General features: G+C 51.8%; 1 protein-coding gene across 6 annotated transcripts in view; it reads left to right on the top strand.

Annotated features, from left to right (window-relative positions):
• The window catches only part of LOC124038053 (zinc finger CCCH domain-containing protein 3-like), a 144,666-nt gene that overhangs the window by 93,481 nt on the left and 28,967 nt on the right, over positions 1–22,218 (top strand). For all 6 annotated transcript variants that reach the window (XM_046353449.1, XM_046353451.1, XM_046353453.1 and 3 more), the window contains exon 5: positions 18,125–18,294. In XM_046353449.1, coding sequence (XP_046209405.1) covers positions 18,125–18,294 — 170 coding nt within the window. The remainder of the gene's footprint in view (positions 1–18,124; positions 18,295–22,218) is intronic.

The following is a 22,218-nucleotide window of genomic DNA, read 5'->3' on the forward strand; positions in this document are numbered from 1 at the left end:
TCCCTCCCTCCCTCCCTCCCTCCCTCCCTCTCCCCTCTTTCCATCCTCCCTTCTCCCTCCCTCCCTCCCTTTCCCCTCTTTCCCCTCCCTCCTCTCTCCCTCCCTCCCTCCCTCTCCCCTCTTTCCATCCTCCCTCTCTCTCCCTCTTTCCATCCTCCCTCTCTCTCTCCCTCCCTTTCCCCTCTTTCCATCCTCCCCCTCTCCTTTCTCCTCCTCCCTCCGCCCTCTCCCTTTCTCCTCCCTCCCTCCCTCCCTTTCTCCCTCCCTCCCTCCCTCTCCCCTCTTTCCATCCTCCTCTCTCTCTCCCTCCCTCCCTCTCCCCTCTTTCCATCCTCCCTCTCCCTCCCTCCCTTTCCCCTCTTTCCATCCTCCCTCCTCCTCTTTCCCTCCCTCCCTCCTCCCTTTCCCCTCTTTCCATCCTCCTTCCTCCTCTCCCTCCCTCCCTCCCTCCCTCCCTTTCCCCTCTTTCCATCCTCCTTCCTCCTCTCCCTCCTCCCTCCCTTTCCCCTCTTTCCATCCTCCCTCCCTCCCTCCCTTTCCCCTCTTTCCATCCTCCCTCCTCCTCTCTCCTCCCTCCCTCCCTCCCTCTCCCCTCTTTCCATCCTCCCTCTCTCTCTCCCTCCCTCCCTTTCCCCTCTTTCCATCCTCCTCTCTCTCTCCCTCCCTCCCTTTCCCCTCTTTCCATCTCCCTCCTCTCTCTTTCTCCCTCCCTCTCCCCTCTTTCCATCCTCCCTCCTCCTCTCCTCCCTCCCTCCCTCCCTCCCTCTCCTCCCTCCCTCCCTCCCTCCCTCCCTCCCTCCCTCCCTCCCTCCCTCCCTTTCTCCTCTTTCCATCCTCCCTCCTCCCTCCTCTCTCCTTTCCCTTTCCTATCTTTCCATCCTCCCTCCTCCTCTCTCTCTCTCTCTCTCTCCCTCCCTTTCCCTATTTCCATCCTCCCTCCTCCTCTCTCTCTCTTCTCCCTCCCTCCCTTTCCCCTCTTTCCATCCTCCCTCCTCCTCTCTCTCTCTCCTCCCTCCCTCCCTTTCCCCTCTTTCCATCCTCCCTCCTCTCTCTCTCTCTCATTAATAGGGAGATTACATGGCGATAGTAGTGGAAATAGTGGTGGTGTACAGGAAGTAATATGTATAATGTTCAGTAATGATGTTGTGCTGGAGGGGGAAACTCATTCAGACAGCTGCCTACCTCACATTACTACCCTCATTCACACACACACACACACACACACACACACACACACACACACACACACACACACACACACACACACACACACACACACACACACACACACACACACACACACACACACACACACACACACGCATACAGACACACACACACACACGCATACAGACACTCATGATGCATCTTATATAGGCACACACTTTCTTTCATACTGTATTCATACCGTGCTTTTACACCTGCATTGTTTGCTGTTTGGGGTTTTAGGCTGGGTTTCTGTACAGCACTTTGAGATATCAGCTGATGTACGAAGGGCTATATAAATACATTTGATTTGATTTGATTATGTATGCTCACACACACTCAACCACACACCTTGCCATTTTTCCCCAATACTCCCTCACCAGGTGTCTAGTCCCCCACCCCCCCTCCTTCTCCCCTCCCAAGTCCTGCACCATGTGTCAGGGTTAACTGCTGTCTATGTTAAGTGTTCATGTCATATCCACATTAACCTCCATGATGGCTCCTCTGGCTGTTGGGCCCTGCTAAAGCATCCCTGGGAGGCAGTCACTGCTCCTACATTAACCTCCATGATGGCTCCTCTGGCTGTTGGGCCCTGCTAAAGCCTCCCTGGGAGGCAGTCACTGCTCCTACATTAACCTCCATGATGGCTCCTCTGGCTGTTGGGCCCTGCTAAAGCCTCCCTGGGAGGCATTCACTGCTCCTACATTAGCCTCCATGATGGCTCCTCTGGCTGTTGGGCCCTGCTAAAGCCTCCCTGGGAGGCAGTCACTGCTCCTACATTAGCCTCCATTATGGCTCCTCTGGCTGTTGGGCCCTGCTAAAGCCTCCCTGGGAGGCAGTCACTGCTCCTACATTAGCCTCCATGATGGCTCCTCTGGCTGTTGGGCCCTGCTAAAGCCTCCTGGGAGGCAGTCACTGCTCCTACATTAGCCTCCATGATGGCTCCTCTGGCTGTTGGGCCCTGCTAAAGCCTCCCTGGGAGGCAGTCACTGCTCCTACATTAGCTTCCATGATGGCTCCTCTGGCTGTTGGGCCCTGCTAAAGCCTCCCTGGGAGGCATTCACTGCTCCTACATTAGCCTCCATGATGGCTCCCCTGGCTGTTGGGCCCTGCTAAAGCCTCCCTGGGAGGCAGTCACTGCTCCTACATTAGCCTCCATTATGGCTCCCTTGGCTGTTGGGCCCTGCTAAAGCCTCCTGGGAGGCATTCACTGCTCCTACATTAGCCTCCATGATGGCTCCTCTGGCTGTTGGGCCCTGCTAAAGCCTCCCTGGGAGGCATTCACTGCTCCTACATTAGCCTCCATGATGGCTCCCCTGGCTGTTGGGCCCTGCTAAAGCCTCCCTGGGAGGCAGTCACTGCTCCTACATTAGCCTCCATTATGGCTCCTCTGGCTGTTGGGCCCTGCTAAAGCCTCCCTGGGAGGCAGTCACTGCTCCTACATTAGCCTCCATTATGGCTCCCCTGGCTGTTGGGCCCTGCTAAAGCCTCCCTGGGAGGCAGTCACTGCTCCTACATTAGCCTCCATGATGGCTCCTCTGGCTGTTGGGCCCTGCTAAAGCCTCCCTGGGAGGCAGTCACTGCTCCTACATTAGCCTCCATGATGGCTCCCCTGGCTGTTGGGCCCTGCTAAAGCCTCCCTGGGAGGCAGTCACTGCTCCTACATTAGCCTCCATGATGGCTCCTCTGGCTGTTGGGCCCTGCTAAAGCCTCCCTGGGAGGCAGTCACTGCTCCTACATTAGCCTCCATGATGGCTCCCTTGGCTGTTGGGCCCTGCTAAAGCCTCCCTGGGAGGCAGTCACTGCTCCTACATTAGCCTCCATGATGGCTCCCGGGCTGTTGGGCCCTGCTAAAGCCTCCCTGGGAGGCAGTCACTGCTCCTACATTAGCCTCCATGATGGCTCCTCTGGCTGTTGGGCCCTGCTAAAGCCTCCCTGGGAGGCAGTCACTGCTCCTACATTAACCTCCATGATGGCTCCTCTGGCTGTTGGGCCCTGCTAAAGCCTCCCTGGGAGGCAGTCACTGCTCCTACATTAGCCTCCATGATGGCTCCCTTGGCTGTTGGGCCCTGCTAAAGCCTCCCTGGGAGGCAGTCACTGCTCCTACATTAGCCTCCATGATGGCTCCCCGGGCTGTTGGGCCCTGCTAAAGCCTCCCTGGGAGGCAGTCACTGCTCCTACATTAGCCTCCATGATGGCTCCTCTGGCTGTTGGGCCCTGCTAAAGCCTCCCTGGGAGGCAGTCACTGCTCCTACATTAACCTCCATGATGGCTCCTCTGGCTGTTGGGCCCTGCTAAAGCCTCCCTGGGAGGCAGTCACTGCTCCTACATTAGCCTCCATTATGGCTCCCTGGGCTCCAGTTGCCCTGTGTAGGGCACACACTGATCTTATATTTGTGAAACTGAGTGTCTCTGCTGGTGAGTTATGGCCTGGTGCGGGAGAGGGTGAGAGGTAGCTAACTAGCGATCTCGCTGGCTGTGTGTCCTTGTGTGTGATTCTCTGTGTGTGGTTCTCTGTGTGTGTTTCTGTCTCTGTTATTGTGTAACTGTAGTTGTAGTGTGTGAGTGTTTACCTCAGCGTAGTTGTTTATGTGTGTGTTTCTGTCTCTGTTATTGTGTAACTGTAGTTGTAGTGTGTGATTGTTTACCTCAGCGTAGTTGTAGTGTGTGAGTGTTTACCTCAGCGTAGTTGTAGTGTGTGAGTGTTTACCTCAGCGTAGTTGTAGTGTGTGAGTGTTTACCTCAGCGTAGTTGTAGTGTGTGAGTGTTTACCTCAGCATAGTTGTAGTGTGTGAGTGTTTACCTCAGCGTAGTTGTAGTGTGTGAGTGTTTACCTCAGCGTAGTTGTAGTGTGTGAGTGTTTACCTCAGCGTAGTTGTAGTGTGTGAGTGTTTACCTCAGCGTAGTTGTAGTGTGTGAGTGTTTACCTCAGCGTAGTTGTAGTGTGTGAGTGTTTACCTCAGCGTAGTTGTAGTGTGTGAGTGTTTACCTCAGCGTAGTTGTAGTGTGTGAGTGTTTACCTCAGCGTAGTTGTAGTGTGTGAGTGTTTACCTCAGCGTAGTTGTAGTGTGTGAGTGTTTACCTCAGCGTAGTTGTAGTGTGTGAGTGTTTACCTCAGCGTAGTTGTAGTGTGTGAGTGTTTACCTCAGCGTAATTGTAGTGTGTGAGTGTTTACCTCAGCGTAGTTGTAGTGTGTGAGTGTTTACCTCAGCGTAGTTGTTTATGTGTGTGTTTAGGGTCCCCGCTCTGTTCTCTGTAATGGGAGGCATGAACTCGGACTCCAAACACATTGCCAGCCCATCTGAACTACAGCAGCATATTACCTCCAGCGCACTGCACACCAGTACAATTTATTGCCCCCCCCCTCCCCACACACACACACACAGTTACACACACACACACACACACACACACACACACACACACACACACACACACACACACACACACACACACACACACACACACACACACACACACACACACACACACACACACACACACACATACAGACACTCATGATGCATCTTATATAGGCACACACTTTCTTTCATACTGTATTCATACCGTGCTTTTACACCTGCATTGTTTGCTGTTTGGGGTTTTAGGCTGGGTTTCTGTACAGCACTTTGAGATATCAGCTGATGTACGAAGGGCTATATAAATAAATTTGATTTGATTTGATTATGTATGCTCACACACACTCAACCACACACCTTGCCATTTTTCCTCAATACTCCCTCACCAGGTGTCTAGTCCCCCACCCCCCCTCCTTCTCCCCTCCCAAGTCCTGCACCATGTGTCAGGGTTAACTGCTGTCTATGTTAAGTGTTCATGTCATATCCACATTAACCTCCATGATGGCTCCTCTGGCTGTTGGGCCCTGCTAAAGCCTCCCTGGGAGGCATTCACTGCTCCTACATTAGCCTCCATGATGGCTCCTCTGGCTGTTGGGCCCTGCTAAAGCCTCCCTGGGAGGCAGTCACTGCTCCTACATTAGCCTCCATTATGGCTCCTCTGGCTGTTGGGCCCTGCTAAAGCCTCCCTGGGAGGCAGTCACTGCTCCTACATTAGCCTCCATGATGGCTCCTCTGGCTGTTGGGCCCTGCTAAAGCCTCCCTGGGAGGCAGTCACTGCTCCTACATTAGCCTCCATGATGGCTCCTCTGGCTGTTGGGCCCTGCTAAAGCCTCCCTGGGAGGCAGTCACTGCTCCTACATTAGCCTCCATGATGGCTCCTCTGGCTGTTGGGCCCTGCTAAAGCCTCCTGGGAGGCAGTCACTGCTCCTACATTAGCCTCCATTATGGCTCCTCTGGCTGTTGGGCCCTGCTAAAGCCTCCCTGGGAGGCAGTCACTGCTCCTACATTAGCCTCCATGATGGCTCCTCTGGCTGTTGGGCCTTGCTAAAGCCTCCTGGGAGGCAGTCACTGCTCCTACATTAGCCTCCATGATGGCTCCTCTGGCTGTTGGGCCCTGCTAAAGCCTCCCTGGGAGGCAGTCACTGCTCCTACATTAGCCTCCATGATGGCTCCTCTGGCTGTTGGGCCCTGCTAAAGCCTCCCTGGGAGGCATTCACTGCTCCTACATTAGCCTCCATGATGGCTCCCCTGGCTGTTGGGCCCTGCTAAAGCCTCCCTGGGAGGCAGTCACTGCTCCTACATTAGCCTCCATTATGGCTCCCCTGGCTGTTGGGCCCTGCTAAAGCCTCCCTGGGAGGCAGTCACTGCTCCTACATTAGCCTCCATGATGGCTCCCTGGCTGTTGGGCCCTGCTAAAGCCTCCCTGGGAGGCATTCACTGCTCCTACATTAGCCTCCATGATGGCTCCTCTGGCTGTTGGGCCCTGCTAAAGCCTCCCTGGGAGGCAGTCACTGCTCCTACATTAGCCTCCATGATGGCTCCTCTGGCTGTTGGGCCCTGCTAAAGCCTCCCTGGGAGGCATTCACTGCTCCTACATTAGCCTCCATGATGGCTCCCCTGGCTGTTGGGCCCTGCTAAAGCCTCCCTGGGAGGCAGTCACTGCTCCTACATTAGCCTCCATTATGGCTCCTCTGGCTGTTGGGCCCTGCTAAAGCCTCCCTGGGAGGCAGTCACTGCTCCTACATTAGCCTCCATTATGGCTCCCCTGGCTGTTGGGCCCTGCTAAAGCCTCCCTGGGAGGCAGTCACTGCTCCTACATTAGCCTCCATGATGGCTCCTCTGGCTGTTGGGCCCTGCTAAAGCCTCCCTGGGAGGCAGTCACTGCTCCTACATTAGCCTCCATGATGGCTCCCCTGGCTGTTGGGCCCTGCTAAAGCCTCCCTGGGAGGCAGTCACTGCTCCTACATTAGCCTCCATGATGGCTCCTCTGGCTGTTGGGCCCTGCTAAAGCCTCCTGGGAGGCAGTCACTGCTCCTACATTAGCCTCCATGATGGCTCCCGGGCTGTTGGGCCCTGCTAAAGCCTCCCTGGGAGGCAGTCACTGCTCCTACATTAGCCTCCATGATGGCTCCTCTGGCTGTTGGGCCCTGCTAAAGCCTCCCTGGGAGGCAGTCACTGCTCCTACATTAACCTCCATGATGGCTCCTCTGGCTGTTGGGCCCTGCTAAAGCCTCCCTGGGAGGCAGTCACTGCTCCTACATTAGCCTCCATTATGGCTCCCTTGGCTGTTGGGCCCTGCTAAAGCCTCCCTGGGAGGCATTCACTGCTCCTACATTAGCCTCCATGATGGCTCCTCTGGCTGTTGGGCCCTGCTAAAGCCTCCCTGGGAGGCATTCACTGCTCCTACATTAGCCTCCATGATGGCTCCCCTGGCTGTTGGGCCCTGCTAAAGCCTCCTGGGAGGCAGTCACTGCTCCTACATTAGCCTCCATGATGGCTCCCCTGGCTGTTGGGCCCTGCTAAAGCCTCCCTGGGAGGCAGTCACTGCTCCTACATTAGCCTCCATTATGGCTCCTCTGGCTGTTGGGCCCTGCTAAAGCCTCCCTGGGAGGCAGTCACTGCTCCTACATTAGCCTCCATTATGGCTCCCCTGGCTGTTGGGCCCTGCTAAAGCCTCCCTGGGAGGCAGTCACTGCTCCTACATTAGCCTCCATGATGGCTCCTCTGGCTGTTGGGCCCTGCTAAAGCCTCCCTGGGAGGCAGTCACTGCTCCTACATTAGCCTCCATGATGGCTCCCCTGGCTGTTGGGCCCTGCTAAAGCCTCCCTGGGAGGCAGTCACTGCTCCTACATTAGCCTCCATGATGGCTCCTCTGGCTGTTGGGCCCTGCTAAAGCCTCCCTGGGAGGCAGTCACTGCTCCTACATTAGCCTCCATGATGGCTCCCGGGCTGTTGGGCCCTGCTAAAGCCTCCCTGGGAGGCAGTCACTGCTCCTACATTAGCCTCCATGATGGCTCCTCTGGCTGTTGGGCCCTGCTAAAGCCTCCCTGGGAGGCAGTCACTGCTCCTACATTAGCCTCCATGATGGCTCCTCTGGCTGTTGGGCCCTGCTAAAGCCTCCCTGGGAGGCAGTCACTGCTCCTACATTAGCCTCCATGATGGCTCCTCTGGCTGTTGGGCCCTGCTAAAGCCTCCCTGGGAGGCAGTCACTGCTCCTACATTAGCCTCCATGATGGCTCCCCTGGCTGTTGGGCCCTGCTAAAGCCTCCTGGGAGGCAGTCACTGCTCCTACATTAGCCTCCATGATGGCTCCTCTGGCTGTTGGGCCCTGCTAAAGCCTCCCTGGGAGGCAGTCACTGCTCCTACATTAGCCTCCATGATGGCTCCCCGGGCTGTTGGGCCCTGCTAAAGCCTCCCTGGGAGGCAGTCACTGCTCCTACATTAGCCTCCATGATGGCTCCTCTGGCTGTTGGGCCCTGCTAAAGCCTCCCTGGGAGGCAGTCACTGCTCCTACATTAACCTCCATGATGGCTCCTCTGGCTGTTGGGCCCTGCTAAAGCCTCCCTGGGAGGCAGTCACTGCTCCTACATTAGCCTCCATTATGGCTCCCTTGGCTGTTGGGCCCTGCTAAAGCCTCCCTGGGAGGCATTCACTGCTCCTACATTAGCCTCCATGATGGCTCCTCTGGCTGTTGGGCCCTGCTAAAGCCTCCCTGGGAGGCATTCACTGCTCCTACATTAGCCTCCATGATGGCTCCCCTGGCTGTTGGGCCCTGCTAAAGCCTCCCTGGGAGGCAGTCACTGCTCCTACATTAGCCTCCATGATGGCTCCCCTGGCTGTTGGGCCCTGCTAAAGCCTCCCTGGGAGGCAGTCACTGCTCCTACATTAGCCTCCATTATGGCTCCTCTGGCTGTTGGGCCCTGCTAAAGCCTCCCTGGGAGGCAGTCACTGCTCTACATTAGCCTCCATTATGGCTCCCCTGGCTGTTGGGCCCTGCTAAAGCCTCCCTGGGAGGCAGTCACTGCTCCTACATTAGCCTCCATGATGGCTCCTCTGGCTGTTGGGCCCTGCTAAAGCCTCCCTGGGAGGCAGTCACTGCTCCTACATTAGCCTCCATGATGGCTCCCCTGGCTGTTGGGCCCTGCTAAAGCCTCCCTGGGAGGCAGTCACTGCTCCTACATTAGCCTCCATGATGGCTCCTCTGGCTGTTGGGCCCTGCTAAAGCCTCCCTGGGAGGCAGTCACTGCTCCTACATTAGCCTCCATGATGGCTCCCGGGCTGTTGGGCCCTGCTAAAGCCTCCCTGGGAGGCAGTCACTGCTTACATTAGCCTCCATGATGGCTCCTCTGGCTGTTGGGCCCTGCTAAAGCCTCCCTGGGAGGCAGTCACTGCTCCTACATTAACCTCCATGATGGCTCCTCTGGCTGTTGGGCCCTGCTAAAGCCTCCCTGGGAGGCAGTCACTGCTCCTACATTAGCCTCCATTATGGCTCCCTGGGCTCCAGTTGCCCTGTGTAGGGCACACACTGATCTTATATTTGTGAAACTGAGTGTCTCTGCTGGTGAGTTATGGCCTGGTGCGGGAGAGGGTGAGAGGTAGCTAACTAGCGATCTCGCTGGCTGTGTGTCCTTGTGTGTGATTCTCTGTGTGTGGTTCTCTGTGTGTGTTTCTGTCTCTGTTATTGTGTAACTGTAGTTGTAGTGTGTGAGTGTTTACCTCAGCGTAGTTGTTTATGTGTGTGTTTCTGTCTCTGTTATTGTGTAACTGTAGTTGTAGTGTGTGATTGTTTACCTCAGCGTAGTTGTAGTGTGTGAGTGTTTACCTCAGCGTAGTTGTAGTGTGTGAGTGTTTACCTCAGCGTAGTTGTAGTGTGTGAGTGTTTACCTCAGCGTAGTTGTAGTGTGTGAGTGTTTACCTCAGCGTAGTTGTAGTGTGTGAGTGTTTACCTCAGCGTAGTTGTAGTGTGTGAGTGTTTACCTCAGCGTAGTTGTAGTGTGTGAGTGTTTACCTCAGCGTAGTTGTAGTGTGTGAGTGTTTACCTCAGCGTAGTTGTAGTGTGTGAGTGTTTACCTCAGCGTAGTTGTAGTGTGTGAGTGTTTACCTCAGCGTAGTTGTAGTGTGTGAGTGTTTACCTCAGCGTAATTGTAGTGTGTGAGTGTTTACCTCAGCGTAGTTGTAGTGTGTGAGTGTTTACCTCAGCGTAGTTGTTTATGTGTGTGTTTAGGGTCCCCGCTCTGTTCTCTGTAATGGGAGGCATGAACTCGGACTCCAAACACATTGCCAGCCCATCTGAACTACAGCAGCATATTACCTCCAGCGCACTGCACACCAGTACAATTTATTGCCCCCCTCCCCACACACACACACACACACACACACACACACACACACACACACACACACACACACACACACACACACACACACACACACACACACACACACACACACACACACACACACACACACGCATACAGACACTCATGATGCATCTTATATAGGCACACACTTTCTTTCATACTGTATTCATACCGTGCTTTTACACCTGCATTGTTTGCTGTTTGGGGTTTTAGGCTGGGTTTCTGTACAGCACTTTGAGATATCAGCTGATGTACGAAGGGCTATATAAATAAATTTGATTTGATTATGTATGCTCACACACACTCAACCACACACCTTGCCATTTTTCCCCAATACTCCCTCACCAGGTGTCTAGTCCCCCACCCCCCCTCCTTCTCCCCTCCCAAGTCCTGCACCATGTGTCAGGGTTAACTGCTGTCTATGTTAAGTGTTCATGTCATATCCACATTAACCTCCATGATGGCTCCTCTGGCTGTTGGGCCCTGCTAAAGCCTCCCTGGGAGGCATTCACTGCTCCTACATTAGCCTCCATGATGGCTCCTCTGGCTGTTGGGCCCTGCTAAAGCCTCCCTGGGAGGCATTCACTGCTCCTACATTAGCCTCCATGATGGCTCCCCTGGCTGTTGGGCCTGCTAAAGCCTCCCTGGGAGGCAGTCACTGCTCCTACATTAGCCTCCATTATGGCTCCCTGGCTGTTGGGCCTGCTAAAGCCATGATGGCTCCTCTGGCTGTTGGGCCTCCCTGGGAGGCAGTCACTGCTCCTACATTAGCCTCCATGATGGCTCCCCTGGCTGTTGGGCCCTGCTAAAGCCTCCCTGGGAGGCATTCACTGCTCCTACATTAGCCTCCATGATGGCTCCTCTGGCTGTTGGGCCCTGCTAAAGCCTCCCTGGGAGGCATTCACTGCTCCTACATTAGCCTCCATGATGGCTCCCCTGGCTGTTGGGCCCTGCTAAAGCCTCCCTGGGAGGCAGTCACTGCTCCTACATTAGCCTCCATTATGGCTCCTCTGGCTGTTGGGCCCTGCTAAAGCCTCCCTGGGAGGCAGTCACTGCTCCTACATTAGCCTCCATTATGGCTCCCCTGGCTGTTGGGCCCTGCTAAAGCCTCCCTGGGAGGCAGTCACTGCTCCTACATTAGCCTCCATGATGGCTCCTCTGGCTGTTGGGCCCTGCTAAAGCCTCCCTGGGAGGCAGTCACTGCTCCTACATTAGCCTCCATGATGGCTCCCCTGGCTGTTGGGGGCCCTGCTAAAGCCTCCCTGGGAGGCAGTCACTGCTCCTACATTAGCCTCCATGATGGCTCCTCTGGCTGTTGGGCCCTGCTAAAGCCTCCCTGGGAGGCAGTCACTGCTCCTACATTAGCCTCCATGATGGCTCCCTTGGCTGTTGGGCCCTGCTAAAGCCTCCCTGGGAGGCAGTCACTGCTCCTACATTAGCCTCCATGATGGCTCCCGGGCTGTTGGGCCCTGCTAAAGCCTCCCTGGGAGGCAGTCACTGCTCCTACATTAGCCTCCATGATGGCTCCTCTGGCTGTTGGGCCCTGCTAAAGCCTCCCTGGGAGGCAGTCACTGCTCCTACATTAACCTCCATGATGGCTCCTCTGGCTGTTGGGCCCTGCTAAAGCCTCCCTGGGAGGCAGTCACTGCTCCTACATTAGCCTCCATTATGGCTCCCTGGGCTCCAGTTGCCCTGTGTAGGGCACACACTGATCTTATATTTGTGAAACTGAGTGTCTCTGCTGGTGAGTTATGGCCTGGTGCGGGAGAGGGTGAGAGGTAGCTAACTAGCGATCTCGCTGGCTGTGTGTCCTTGTGTGTGATTCTCTGTGTGTGGTTCTCTGTGTGTGTTTCTGTCTCTGTTATTGTGTAACTGTAGTTGTAGTGTGTGAGTGTTTACCTCAGCGTAGTTGTTTATGTGTGTGTTTCTGTCTCTGTTATTGTGTAACTGTAGTTGTAGTGTGTGATTGTTTACCTCAGCGTAGTTGTAGTGTGTGAGTGTTTACCTCAGCGTAGTTGTAGTGTGTGAGTGTTTACCTCAGCGTAGTTGTAGTGTGTGAGTGTTTACCTCAGCGTAGTTGTAGTGTGTGAGTGTTTACCTCAGCGTAGTTGTAGTGTGTGAGTGTTTACCTCAGCGTAGTTGTAGTGTGTGAGTGTTTACCTCAGCGTAGTTGTAGTGTGTGAGTGTTTACCTCAGCGTAGTTGTAGTGTGTGAGTGTTTACCTCAGCGTAGTTGTAGTGTGTGAGTGTTTACCTCAGCGTAGTTGTAGTGTGTGAGTGTTTACCTCAGCGTAGTTGTAGTGTGTGAGTGTTTACCTCAGCGTAGTTGTAGTGTGTGAGTGTTTACCTCAGCGTAGTTGTAGTGTGTGAGTGTTTACCTCAGCGTAGTTGTAGTGTGTGAGTGTTTACCTCAGCGTAGTTGTAGTGTGTGAGTGTTTACCTCAGCGTAGTTGTAGTGTGTGAGTGTTTACCTCAGCGTAGTTGTAGTGTGTGAGTGTTTACCTCAGCGTAATTGTAGTGTGTGAGTGTTTACCTCAGCGTAGTTGTAGTGTGTGAGTGTTTACCTCAGCGTAGTTGTTTATGTGTGTGTTTAGGGTCCCCGCTCTGTTCTCTGTAATGGGAGGCATGAACTCGGACTCCAAACACATTGCCAGCCCATCTGAACTACAGCAGCATATTACCTCCAGCGCACTGCACACCAGTACAATTTATTGCCCCCCCCCCTCCGTGCTTTTACACCTGCATTGTTTGCTGTTTGGGGTTACACACACACAGGCTGGGTTTCTGTACAGCACTTTGAGATATCAGCTGACACACGAAGGGCTATATAAATAAATTTGATTTGATTTGATTACACACACTCACACACACAACCACACACCTTGCCACACACACACACACGCATACAGACACTCATGATGCATCTTATATAGGCACACACTTTCTTTCATACTGTATTCATAGTCTTTTACACCTGCATTGTTTGCTGTTTGGGGTTTTAGGCTGGGTTTCTGTACAGCACTTTGAGATATCAGCTGATGTACGAAGGGCTATATAAATAAATTTGATTTGATTTGATTATGTATGCTCACACACACTCAACCCACACCTTGCCATTTTTCCCCAATACTCCTCACCAGGTGTCTAGTCCCCCACCCCCTCCTTCTCCCTCCCAAGTCCTGCACCATGTGTCAGGGTTAACTGCTGTCTATGTTAAGTGTTCATGTCATATCCACATTAACCTCCATGATGGCTCCTCTGGCTGTTGGGCCCTGCTAAAGCCTCCCTGGGAGGCATTCACTGCTCCTACATTAGCCTCCATGATGGCTCCTCTGGCTGTTGGGCCCTGCTAAAGCCTCCCTGGGAGGCAGTCACTGCTCCTACATTAGCCTCCATTATGGCTCCTCTGGCTGTTGGGCCCTGCTAAAGCCTCCCTGGGAGGCAGTCACTACTCCTACATTAGCCTCCATGATGGCTCCTCTGGCTGTTGGGCCCTGCTAAAGCCTCCCTGGGAGGCAGTCACTGCTCCTACATTAGCCTCCATGATGGCTCCTCTGGCTGTTGGGCCCTGCTAAAGCCTCCCTGGGAGGCAGTCACTGCTCCTACATTAGCCTCCATGATGGCTCCTCTGGCTGTTGGGCCCTGCTAAAGCCTCCCTGGGAGGCATTCACTGCTCCTACATTAGCCTCCATGATGGCTCCCCTGGCTGTTGGGCCCTGCTAAAGCCTCCCTGGGAGGCAGTCACTGCTCCTACATTAGCCTCCATTATGGCTCCCCTGGCTGTTGGGCCCTGCTAAAGCCTCCTGGGAGGCAGTCACTGCTCCTACATTAGCCTCCATGATGGCTCCCCTGGCTGTTGGGCCCTGCTAAAGCCTCCCTGGGAGGCATTCACTGCTCCTACATTAGCCTCCATGATGGCTCCTCTGGCTGTTGGGCCCTGCTAAAGCCTCCCTGGGAGGCATTCACTGCTCCTACATTAGCCTCCATGATGGCTCCCCTGGCTGTTGGGCCCTGCTAAAGCCTCCCTGGGAGGCAGTCACTGCTCCTACATTAGCCTCCATTATGGCTCCTCTGGCTGTTGGGCCCTGCTAAAGCCTCCCTGGGAGGCAGTCACTGCTCCTACATTAGCCTCCATTATGGCTCCCCTGGCTGTTGGGCCCTGCTAAAGCCTCCCTGGGAGGCAGTCACTGCTCCTACATTAGCCTCCATGATGGCTCCTCTGGCTGTTGGGCCCTGCTAAAGCCTCCCTGGGAGGAAGTCACTGCTCCTACATTAGCCTCCATGATGGCTCCCCTGGCTGTTGGGCCCTGCTAAAGCCTCCCTGGGAGGCAGTCACTGCTCCTACATTAGCCTCCATGATGGCTCCTCTGGCTGTTGGGCCCTGCTAAAGCCTCCCTGGGAGGAAGTCACTGCTCCTACATTAGCCTCCATTATGGCTCCCTTGGCTGTTGGGCCCTGCTAAAGCCTCCCTGGGAGGCAGTCACTGCTCCTACATTAGCCTCCATGATGGCTCCCCGGGCTGTTGGGCCCTGCTAAAGCCTCCCTGGGAGGCAGTCACTGCTCCTACATTAGCCTCCATGATGGCTCCTCTGGCTGTTGGGCCCTGCTAAAGCCTCCTGGGAGGCAGTCACTGCTCCTACATTAACCTCCATGATGGCTCCTCTGGCTGTTGGGCCCTGCTAAAGCCTCCCTGGGAGGCAGTCACTGCTCCTACATTAGCCTCCATTATGGCTCCCTGGGCTCCAGTTGCCCTGTGTAGGGCACACACTGATCTTATATTTGTGAAACTGAGTGTCTCTGCTGGTGAGTTATGGCCTGGTGCGGGAGAGGGTGAGAGGTAGCTAACTAGCGATCTCGCTGGCTGTGTGTCCTTGTGTGTGATTCTCTGTGTGTGGTTCTCTGTGTGTGTTTCTGTCTCTGTTATTGTGTAACTGTAGTTGTAGTGTGTGAGTGTTTACCTCAGCGTAGTTGTTTATGTGTGTGTTTCTGTCTCTGTTATTGTGTAACTGTAGTTGTAGTGTGTGATTGTTTACCTCAGCGTAGTTGTAGTGTGTGAGTGTTTATCTCAGCGTAGTTGTAGTGTGTGAGTGTTTACCTCAGCGTAGTTGTAGTGTGTGAGTGTTTACCTCAGCGTAGTTGTAGTGTGTGAGTGTTTACCTCAGCATAGTTGTAGTGTGTGAGTGTTTACCTCAGCGTAGTTGTAGTGTGTGAGTGTTTACCTCAGCGTAGTTGTAGTGTGTGAGTGTTTACCTCAGCGTAGTTGTAGTGTGTGAGTGTTTACCTCAGCGTAGTTGTAGTGTGTGAGTGTTTACCTCAGCGTAGTTGTAGTGTGTGAGTGTTTACCTCAGCGTGTAGTTGTAGTGTGTGAGTGTTTACCTCAGCGTAGTTGTAGTGTGTGAGTGTTTACCTCAGCGTAGTTGTAGTGTGTGAGTGTTTACCTCAGCGTAGTTGTAGTGTGTGAGTGTTTACCTCAGCGTAGTTGTAGTGTGTGAGTGTTTACCTCAGCGTAGTTGTAGTGTGTGAGTGTTTACCTCAGCGTAATTGTAGTGTGTGAGTGTTTACCTCAGCGTAGTTGTAGTGTGTGAGTGTTTACCTCAGCGTAGTTGTTTATGTGTGTGTTTAGGGTCCCCGCTCTGTTCTCTGTAATGGGAGGCATGAACTCGGACTCCAAACACATTGCCAGCCCATCTGAACTACAGCAGCATATTACCTCCAGCGCACTGCACACCAGTACAATTTATTGCCCCCCTCCCACACACACACACACACACACACACACACACACACACACACACACACACACACACACACACACACACACACACACACACACACACACACACACACACACACACACACACACACACACACACACACACACACAGTTACACACATAGCACAGAGGGTGACTTCCTTCGCTTTTGCATGTCATTTTGTGAATATTTATTTGTGTGTATTCTGTAGGCTTGTGTGTGTGTGTGTGCGTGCGTGCGTGCGTGCATGTCTGCGACTGCGTCTGCATTTGTGTGTGTCTGTTCGGCACCACGCGTTGCTTCAGGACCCGAGGGCAGCCCTCCCTGCTCTGGCCTCCTGCCCTGTCTATTATCTCATTGATTTCCTCCTCTTTTCAATTCTCTCCATTTCCACACTGCCACCCTTTCCATTAGGGCGGCAATTTAACAGAGTGCTCTGACACGGGAGAGAAAGAGGGAGGTGAGGAGGGAGGGTAGGACTGGGAAGGGGAGAGAGGGAGGTGAGGAGGGAGGGTAGGACTGGGAAGGGGAGAGAGGGAGGTGAGGAGGGAGGGTAGGACTGGGAAGCGTAAAGAGGGAGGTGAGAAGGGGAGATAAAGAGGGAGGTGAGGAGGGAGGGTAGGACTGGGAAGGGGAGAGAGGGAGGTGAGGAGGGAGGGTAGGACTGGGAAGCGTAAAGAGGGAGGTGAGAAGGGGAGATAAAGAGGGAGGTGAGGAGGGAGGGTAGGACTGGGAAGGGGAGAGAGGGAGGTGAGGAGGGAGGGTAGGACTGGGAAGCGTAAAGAGGGAGGTGAGAAGGGGAGATAAAGAGGGAGGTGAGGAGGGAGGATAGGACTGGGAAGCGTAAAGAGGGAGATGAGGAGGGAGGGTAGGACTGGGAAGCGTAAAGAGGGAGGTGAGAAGGGGAGAGAAAGAGGGAGGTGAGGAGGGAGGGTAGGACTGGGAAGCATAAAGAGGGAGGTGAGAAGGGGAGAGAAAGGGGGAGGTGAGGAGGGTAGATAAAGAGGGAGGTGAGGAGGGAGGGTAGGACTGGGAAGCGTAAAGAGGGAGGTGAGAAGGGGAGAGAAAGAGGGAGGTGAGAAGGGAGGGTAGGACTGGGAAGGGGAGAGAGGGAGGGTAGGACTGGGAAGGGGAGAGAGGGAGGTGAGAAGGGGAGATAGAGGGAGGTGAGGAGGGAGGGTAGGACTGGGAAGGGGAGAGATGGAGGGTAGGACTGGGAAGGGGAGAGAGGGAGGTGAGAAGGGGAGATAAAGAGGGAGGTGAGGAGGGAGGGTAGGACTGGGAAGCGTAAAGAGGGAGGTGATGAGGGAGGGTAGGACTGGGAAGCGTAAAGAGGGAGGTGAGGAGGGAGGGTAGGACTGGGAAGGGGAGAGAGGGAGGTGAGAAGGGAGGGTAGGACTGGGAAGGAGAGAGAGGGAGGTGAGAAGGGAGGGTAGGACTGGGAAGAGGAGAGAGGGAGGTGAGAAGGGAGGGTAGGACTGTGAAGGGGAGAGAGGGAGGTGAGGACTGGGAAGTGTACAGAGGGAGGTGAGGAGGGAGGGTAGGACTGGGAAGCGTACAGAGGGAGGTGAGGAGGGAGGGTAGGACTGGGAAGCGTACAGAGGGAGGTGAGGAGGGAGGGTAGGACTGGGAAGCGTACAGAGGGAGGTGAGGAGGGAGGGTAGGACTGGGAAGCGTAAAGAGGGAGGGTAGGACTGGGAAGCGTAAAGAGGGAGGGTAGGACTGGGAAGCGTACAGAGGGAGGGTAGGACTTGGAAGCGTAAAGAGGGAGGGTAGGACTGGGAAGCGTAAAGAGGGAGGGTAGGACTGGGAAGCGTACAGAGGGAGGGTAGGACTGGGAAGCGTACAGAGGGAGGGTAGGACTGGGAAGCGTAAAGAGGGAGGGTAGGACTGGGAAGCGTACAGAGGGAGGTGAGGAGGGAGGGTAGGACTGGGAAGCGTACAGAGGGAGGTGAGGAGGGGAAGAGGAGTGCATAAGACAGGCAGAAAGAGAAGGGGTGTGGATGTGGTGGGAAAGTGAGCAAATTACAAGAGCAGTATCATTCAGCTCATTACTACTTTGTGGTTATACCGAATTTATATTTTTGCCCAAGTACTGCGTTCTCCAGGAGTTATCATACCATGATGTTTCCTCCCATAGAAAATACCAAAACCTGGACCTGTCAAATTGTTCAAGCAAGATGTTCTGTGTATCCATGTATGCTTTTCCTAATGCTTTGCCAATTTCTCCCTCCTCACTCTATTCTGCTTTTTCTCTCCTCTCTCTCTGTCTCTCTCTCTCTCTCTCTCTCTCTCTCTCTCTCTCTCTCTCTCTCTCTCTCTCTCTCTCTCTCTCTCTCTCTCTCTCTCTCTATCTCCCTCTCTCTGTCTCTCTCTGTCTCTCTCTGTCTGTCTCTGTCTCTCTCTCTCTGTCTCTCTCTGTCTCTGTCTCTGTCTCTCTCCTCCAGGAGTGTGCTCCAGAGTCGTCTGCATCCCCCCGGACAGGACAGGCACCCCCCGGCCCAACACTGGAGAGGCAGAGGGCTGGGCATGCGCTGGATTGGCGGAAACCTTTACAGCGTCTCAGCCAATAAGCTGTCCCGCACTGTGACAACCAGTGCGCCAATCAACAGGACAGGTACCACACACACACACCTTACAAATACAGTTTGAAGTCAGAAGTTTACATACACTTAGGTTGGAGTCATTAAAACTCATTTTTCAACCACCACAAATTTCTTGTTAACCTCTAGCGACGAGCAATCCCGTATCCGGGAGCGTAATCATAGCCTCAAGCTCATTACCATTACGCAACGTTTCCTATTCATGAAAATCGCAAATGAAATGAAATAAATATATTCACTCACAAGCTTAGCCTTTTGTTAACAACACTGTCATCTCAGATTTTCAAAATATGCTTTTCAACCAAAGCTACACAAGCATTTGTGTAAGAGTATTGATAGCTAGCATAGCATTAAGCAGGCAACATTTTCACAAAAACAAGAAAAGCATTCAAATAAAATAATTTAACTTTGAAGAACTTCGGATGTTTTCAATGAGGAGACTCAGTTAGATAGCAAATGTTCATTTTTTCCAAAAAGATTATTTGTGTAGGAGAAATCTCTCTGTTTTTTTTCAAGAAAAAAAAAACGAAAATTCATTCACTACAACGCCAAATTTTTTTCCAAATTAACTCCATAATATCGACAGAAACATGGCAAACGTTGTTTAGAATCATCCTCAAGGTGTTTTTCACATTTTTCTATTCGATGAAAAATCCTTCGTGTTAGTTGGGTTTCTCCTCCGTAGCAAACTGAAAAGTACTGCAGCTGGAGATTACGCAATAATTGCAACGGAGGACACCAAGCGACCACCTGGTAAATGTAGTCTCTTAGGGTCAATCTTCCAATGATATGCCTACAAATACGTCACAATGCTGCAGACACCTTGGGGAAAACGTGGAAAACGTAAGCTGACTCCTAGCTCCTCCTCAGCCATATAAGGAGTCATTGCCATGAGGCGGTTTTAAAAAATGCGGCACTTCCTGATTGGATTTTTATCTGGGTTTTTTCTGTAACATCAGTTCTGTGGCACTCACAGACAATATCTTTGCAGTTTTGGAAATGTCAGAGTGTTTTCTATCCAAAGCTGTCAATTATATGCATAGTCGAGCATCTTTTCGTGACAAAATATTTTGTTTAAAACGGGAACGTTTTTCATCCAAAAATTAAAATAGCGCCCCCTATATCCAAATGGTTAACAAACTATAGTTTTGGTAATTTTGGTAAGTTAGTTAGGAAATCTACTTTGTGCATGACACAAGTAATTTTTCCAACAATTGTTTACAGACAGATTATTTCACTTATAATTCACTGTATCACAATTCCAGTGGGTCAGAAGTTTACATACACTAATTTAACTGTGTCTTTAAACAGCTTGGAAAATTCCAGAAAATGATGTCATGGCTTTAGAAGCTTCTGATAGACTAATTGACATCATTTGAGTCATTTGAGGGTGTACCTGTGGATGTATTTCAAGGCCTGCATTCAAACTCAGTGCCTCTTTTCTTGAATTCATGGGAAAAAGAAAAGAAATCTGCCAAGACCTCAGATTTTTTTAAATAAACCTCTACAAGTCTGGTTCATCCTTGGGAGCAATTTCCAAACGCCTGAAGGTACCACGTTCATCTGTACAAACAATGGTACGCAAGTATAAACACCATGGAACCATGCAGCCATCATACCGCTCAGGAAGGAGACGCATTCTGTCTCCTAGAGAGATGAACGTACTTTGTTACAAAAAGTGCAAATCAATCCGAGAACAAGAGCAATGGACCTTGTGAAGATGCTGGAGGAAACAGGTACACAATGATCTGTATCCACAGTAAAACAAGTCCTATATCGACATAACATGAAAGGCCGCTCAGCAAGGAAGAAGCCAATACTCCAAAACCACCATAAAAAAAGCCAGTCTACGGTTTGCAACTGCACATGGGGACAAAGATTGTCCTCTGGTGTCCTCTGGTCTGATGAAACAAAAATTGAACTGCAAGGCCATAATGACCATCATTATGTTTGGAGAAAAAAGAGGGAGGCTTGCAAGCCAAAGGACACTATCCCAACCGTGAAGCATGGGGGTGGAAGCATCATGTGGGGGTGCTTTTCTGCAGGAGGGACTGGTGCTCTTCACAAAATAGATGGCAAGAAAATTATTTGGATACATTTAAGCAACATGACATCAGTCAGGAAGTTAAAGCTTGGTCGCAAATGGGTCTTCCAAATGGACAATTACACCAAGCATACTTCCAAAGTTGTGGCAAAATGGCTTAAGGACAACAAAGTCAAGGTATTGGAGTGGCCATCACAAAGCCCTGATCTCAATACTATAGAAATATTGTGAGCAGAACTGCAGAAAAGCGTGTGCGAGTAAGGAGGCCTACAAACTTGACTCAGTTACAACAGCTCTGTCAGGAGGAATGGGCCAAAATTCACCCAACTTATTGTGGGAAGCTTGTGGAAGGCTACCCAAAACTTTTGACCCAAGTGAAACAATTTAAAGGCAATGCTACCAAATACTAATTGAGTGTATGTAAACTTCTGACCCACTGGGAATGTGATGAAATAAATAAAAGTTGAAATAAATCATTCTCTCTACTATTAGTCTGACATTTCACATTCTTAAAATTAAGTGGTGATCCTAACTGACCTAAGCCAGGGACTTTTTACTAGGATTAAATGTCAGGAATTGTGAAAAGCTGAGTTTAAGTGTATTTGGCTAAGGTGTATGTAAACTTCCGACTTCAACTGTACACTGTGCCAGTCATTGTAGGCAAAGCTTATGCACTTGTTATAGACCACAGAGTGAGTGTGTATCTTGTGGTGTGATAGTGTGTCACGGAGGTGGTAGAGGAGGAGGAAATAGGAGGTATGAGGTGTGTTAGACATCTGAAATAATCAAGTTGTCATCAGTCAGTGGGACAGGAGGAGGGGCTGCTTTGGGGAGAACTGGACGACGCAGATTAAACCCAGCCCTGAGCTGCTCTCTCAATCTCTCGCTAGCTCAATCGCTTTCTCGCTCTCGTGCTCTCCGTCTCTCTCTCTCTCCTTACAGAAAAACCACATGATATCACACGTGGAAAATCCTGTGAAAACGTGGTTTTGGAACACTTCAACGTACATTTTTTTTTACACTCTTTGACACACAGTGGGGCAAAAAAGTATTTAATCAGCCACCAATTGTGCAAGTTCTCCCACTTAAAAAGATGAGAGAGGCCTGTAATTTTCATCATAGGTACACTTCAACTATGACAGACACAATGAGAAAAAAATCCAGAAAATCACATTGTAGGATTTTTTATGAATTTATTTGCAAATTATGGTGGAAATATATAATATATATATATAAATATAAATATATATAATAATCATTAGTAAACACATTATTAGGTATGGATGATCTACGTGAAAATGAAGTTAATAAAAAATGATCCTAAAATGGATATAGGCCTATTCCATAACTGTCAATGACACGGTTATTCATTCAATTACAGTCACAGGGGTTTCCCTTGTGCTCAAATGTTGTCGCGTGTTGTTTCATGTCATCACATGTTGAAATGTTTCACCCCCGTGTTACATGTATTTCACCATGTTGTCACACGTTATCGCATTAACGTCACGTAAAATCACACGCGATCACGTGAAAATCATGTGGGTTTTCGTAAGTGGTCTCTCTCCTCCCTCTGTCACATACAGACTTGGTCTTTCTTTCTCTCCCCTTCTCTTTCTTTGATTTACAGTCTCTCTCTCTCTTACTCTCTCTCGCTCTCTCTGCCAAAATATGTGGCTGGATTTGAAGAGTTCCCTACTGTTCCTGCAGCTTGTGACTCGCCTCCTGACACACACACACACACACACACACACACACACACACACAGACAGACAGACAGACAGACAGACAGACAGACAGACAGACAGACACACACACACACAGGCACACAGGCAGGCAGGCAGGCAGGCAGGCAGGCAGGCAGGCAGGCAGCACAGGCAGACAGACAGGCAGGACA

The sequence above is a fragment of the Oncorhynchus gorbuscha genome, linkage group LG06 (genome assembly GCF_021184085.1).
Source record: "Oncorhynchus gorbuscha isolate QuinsamMale2020 ecotype Even-year linkage group LG06, OgorEven_v1.0, whole genome shotgun sequence".
In the NCBI taxonomy this organism is placed as follows: domain Eukaryota; kingdom Metazoa; phylum Chordata; class Actinopteri; order Salmoniformes; family Salmonidae; genus Oncorhynchus; species Oncorhynchus gorbuscha.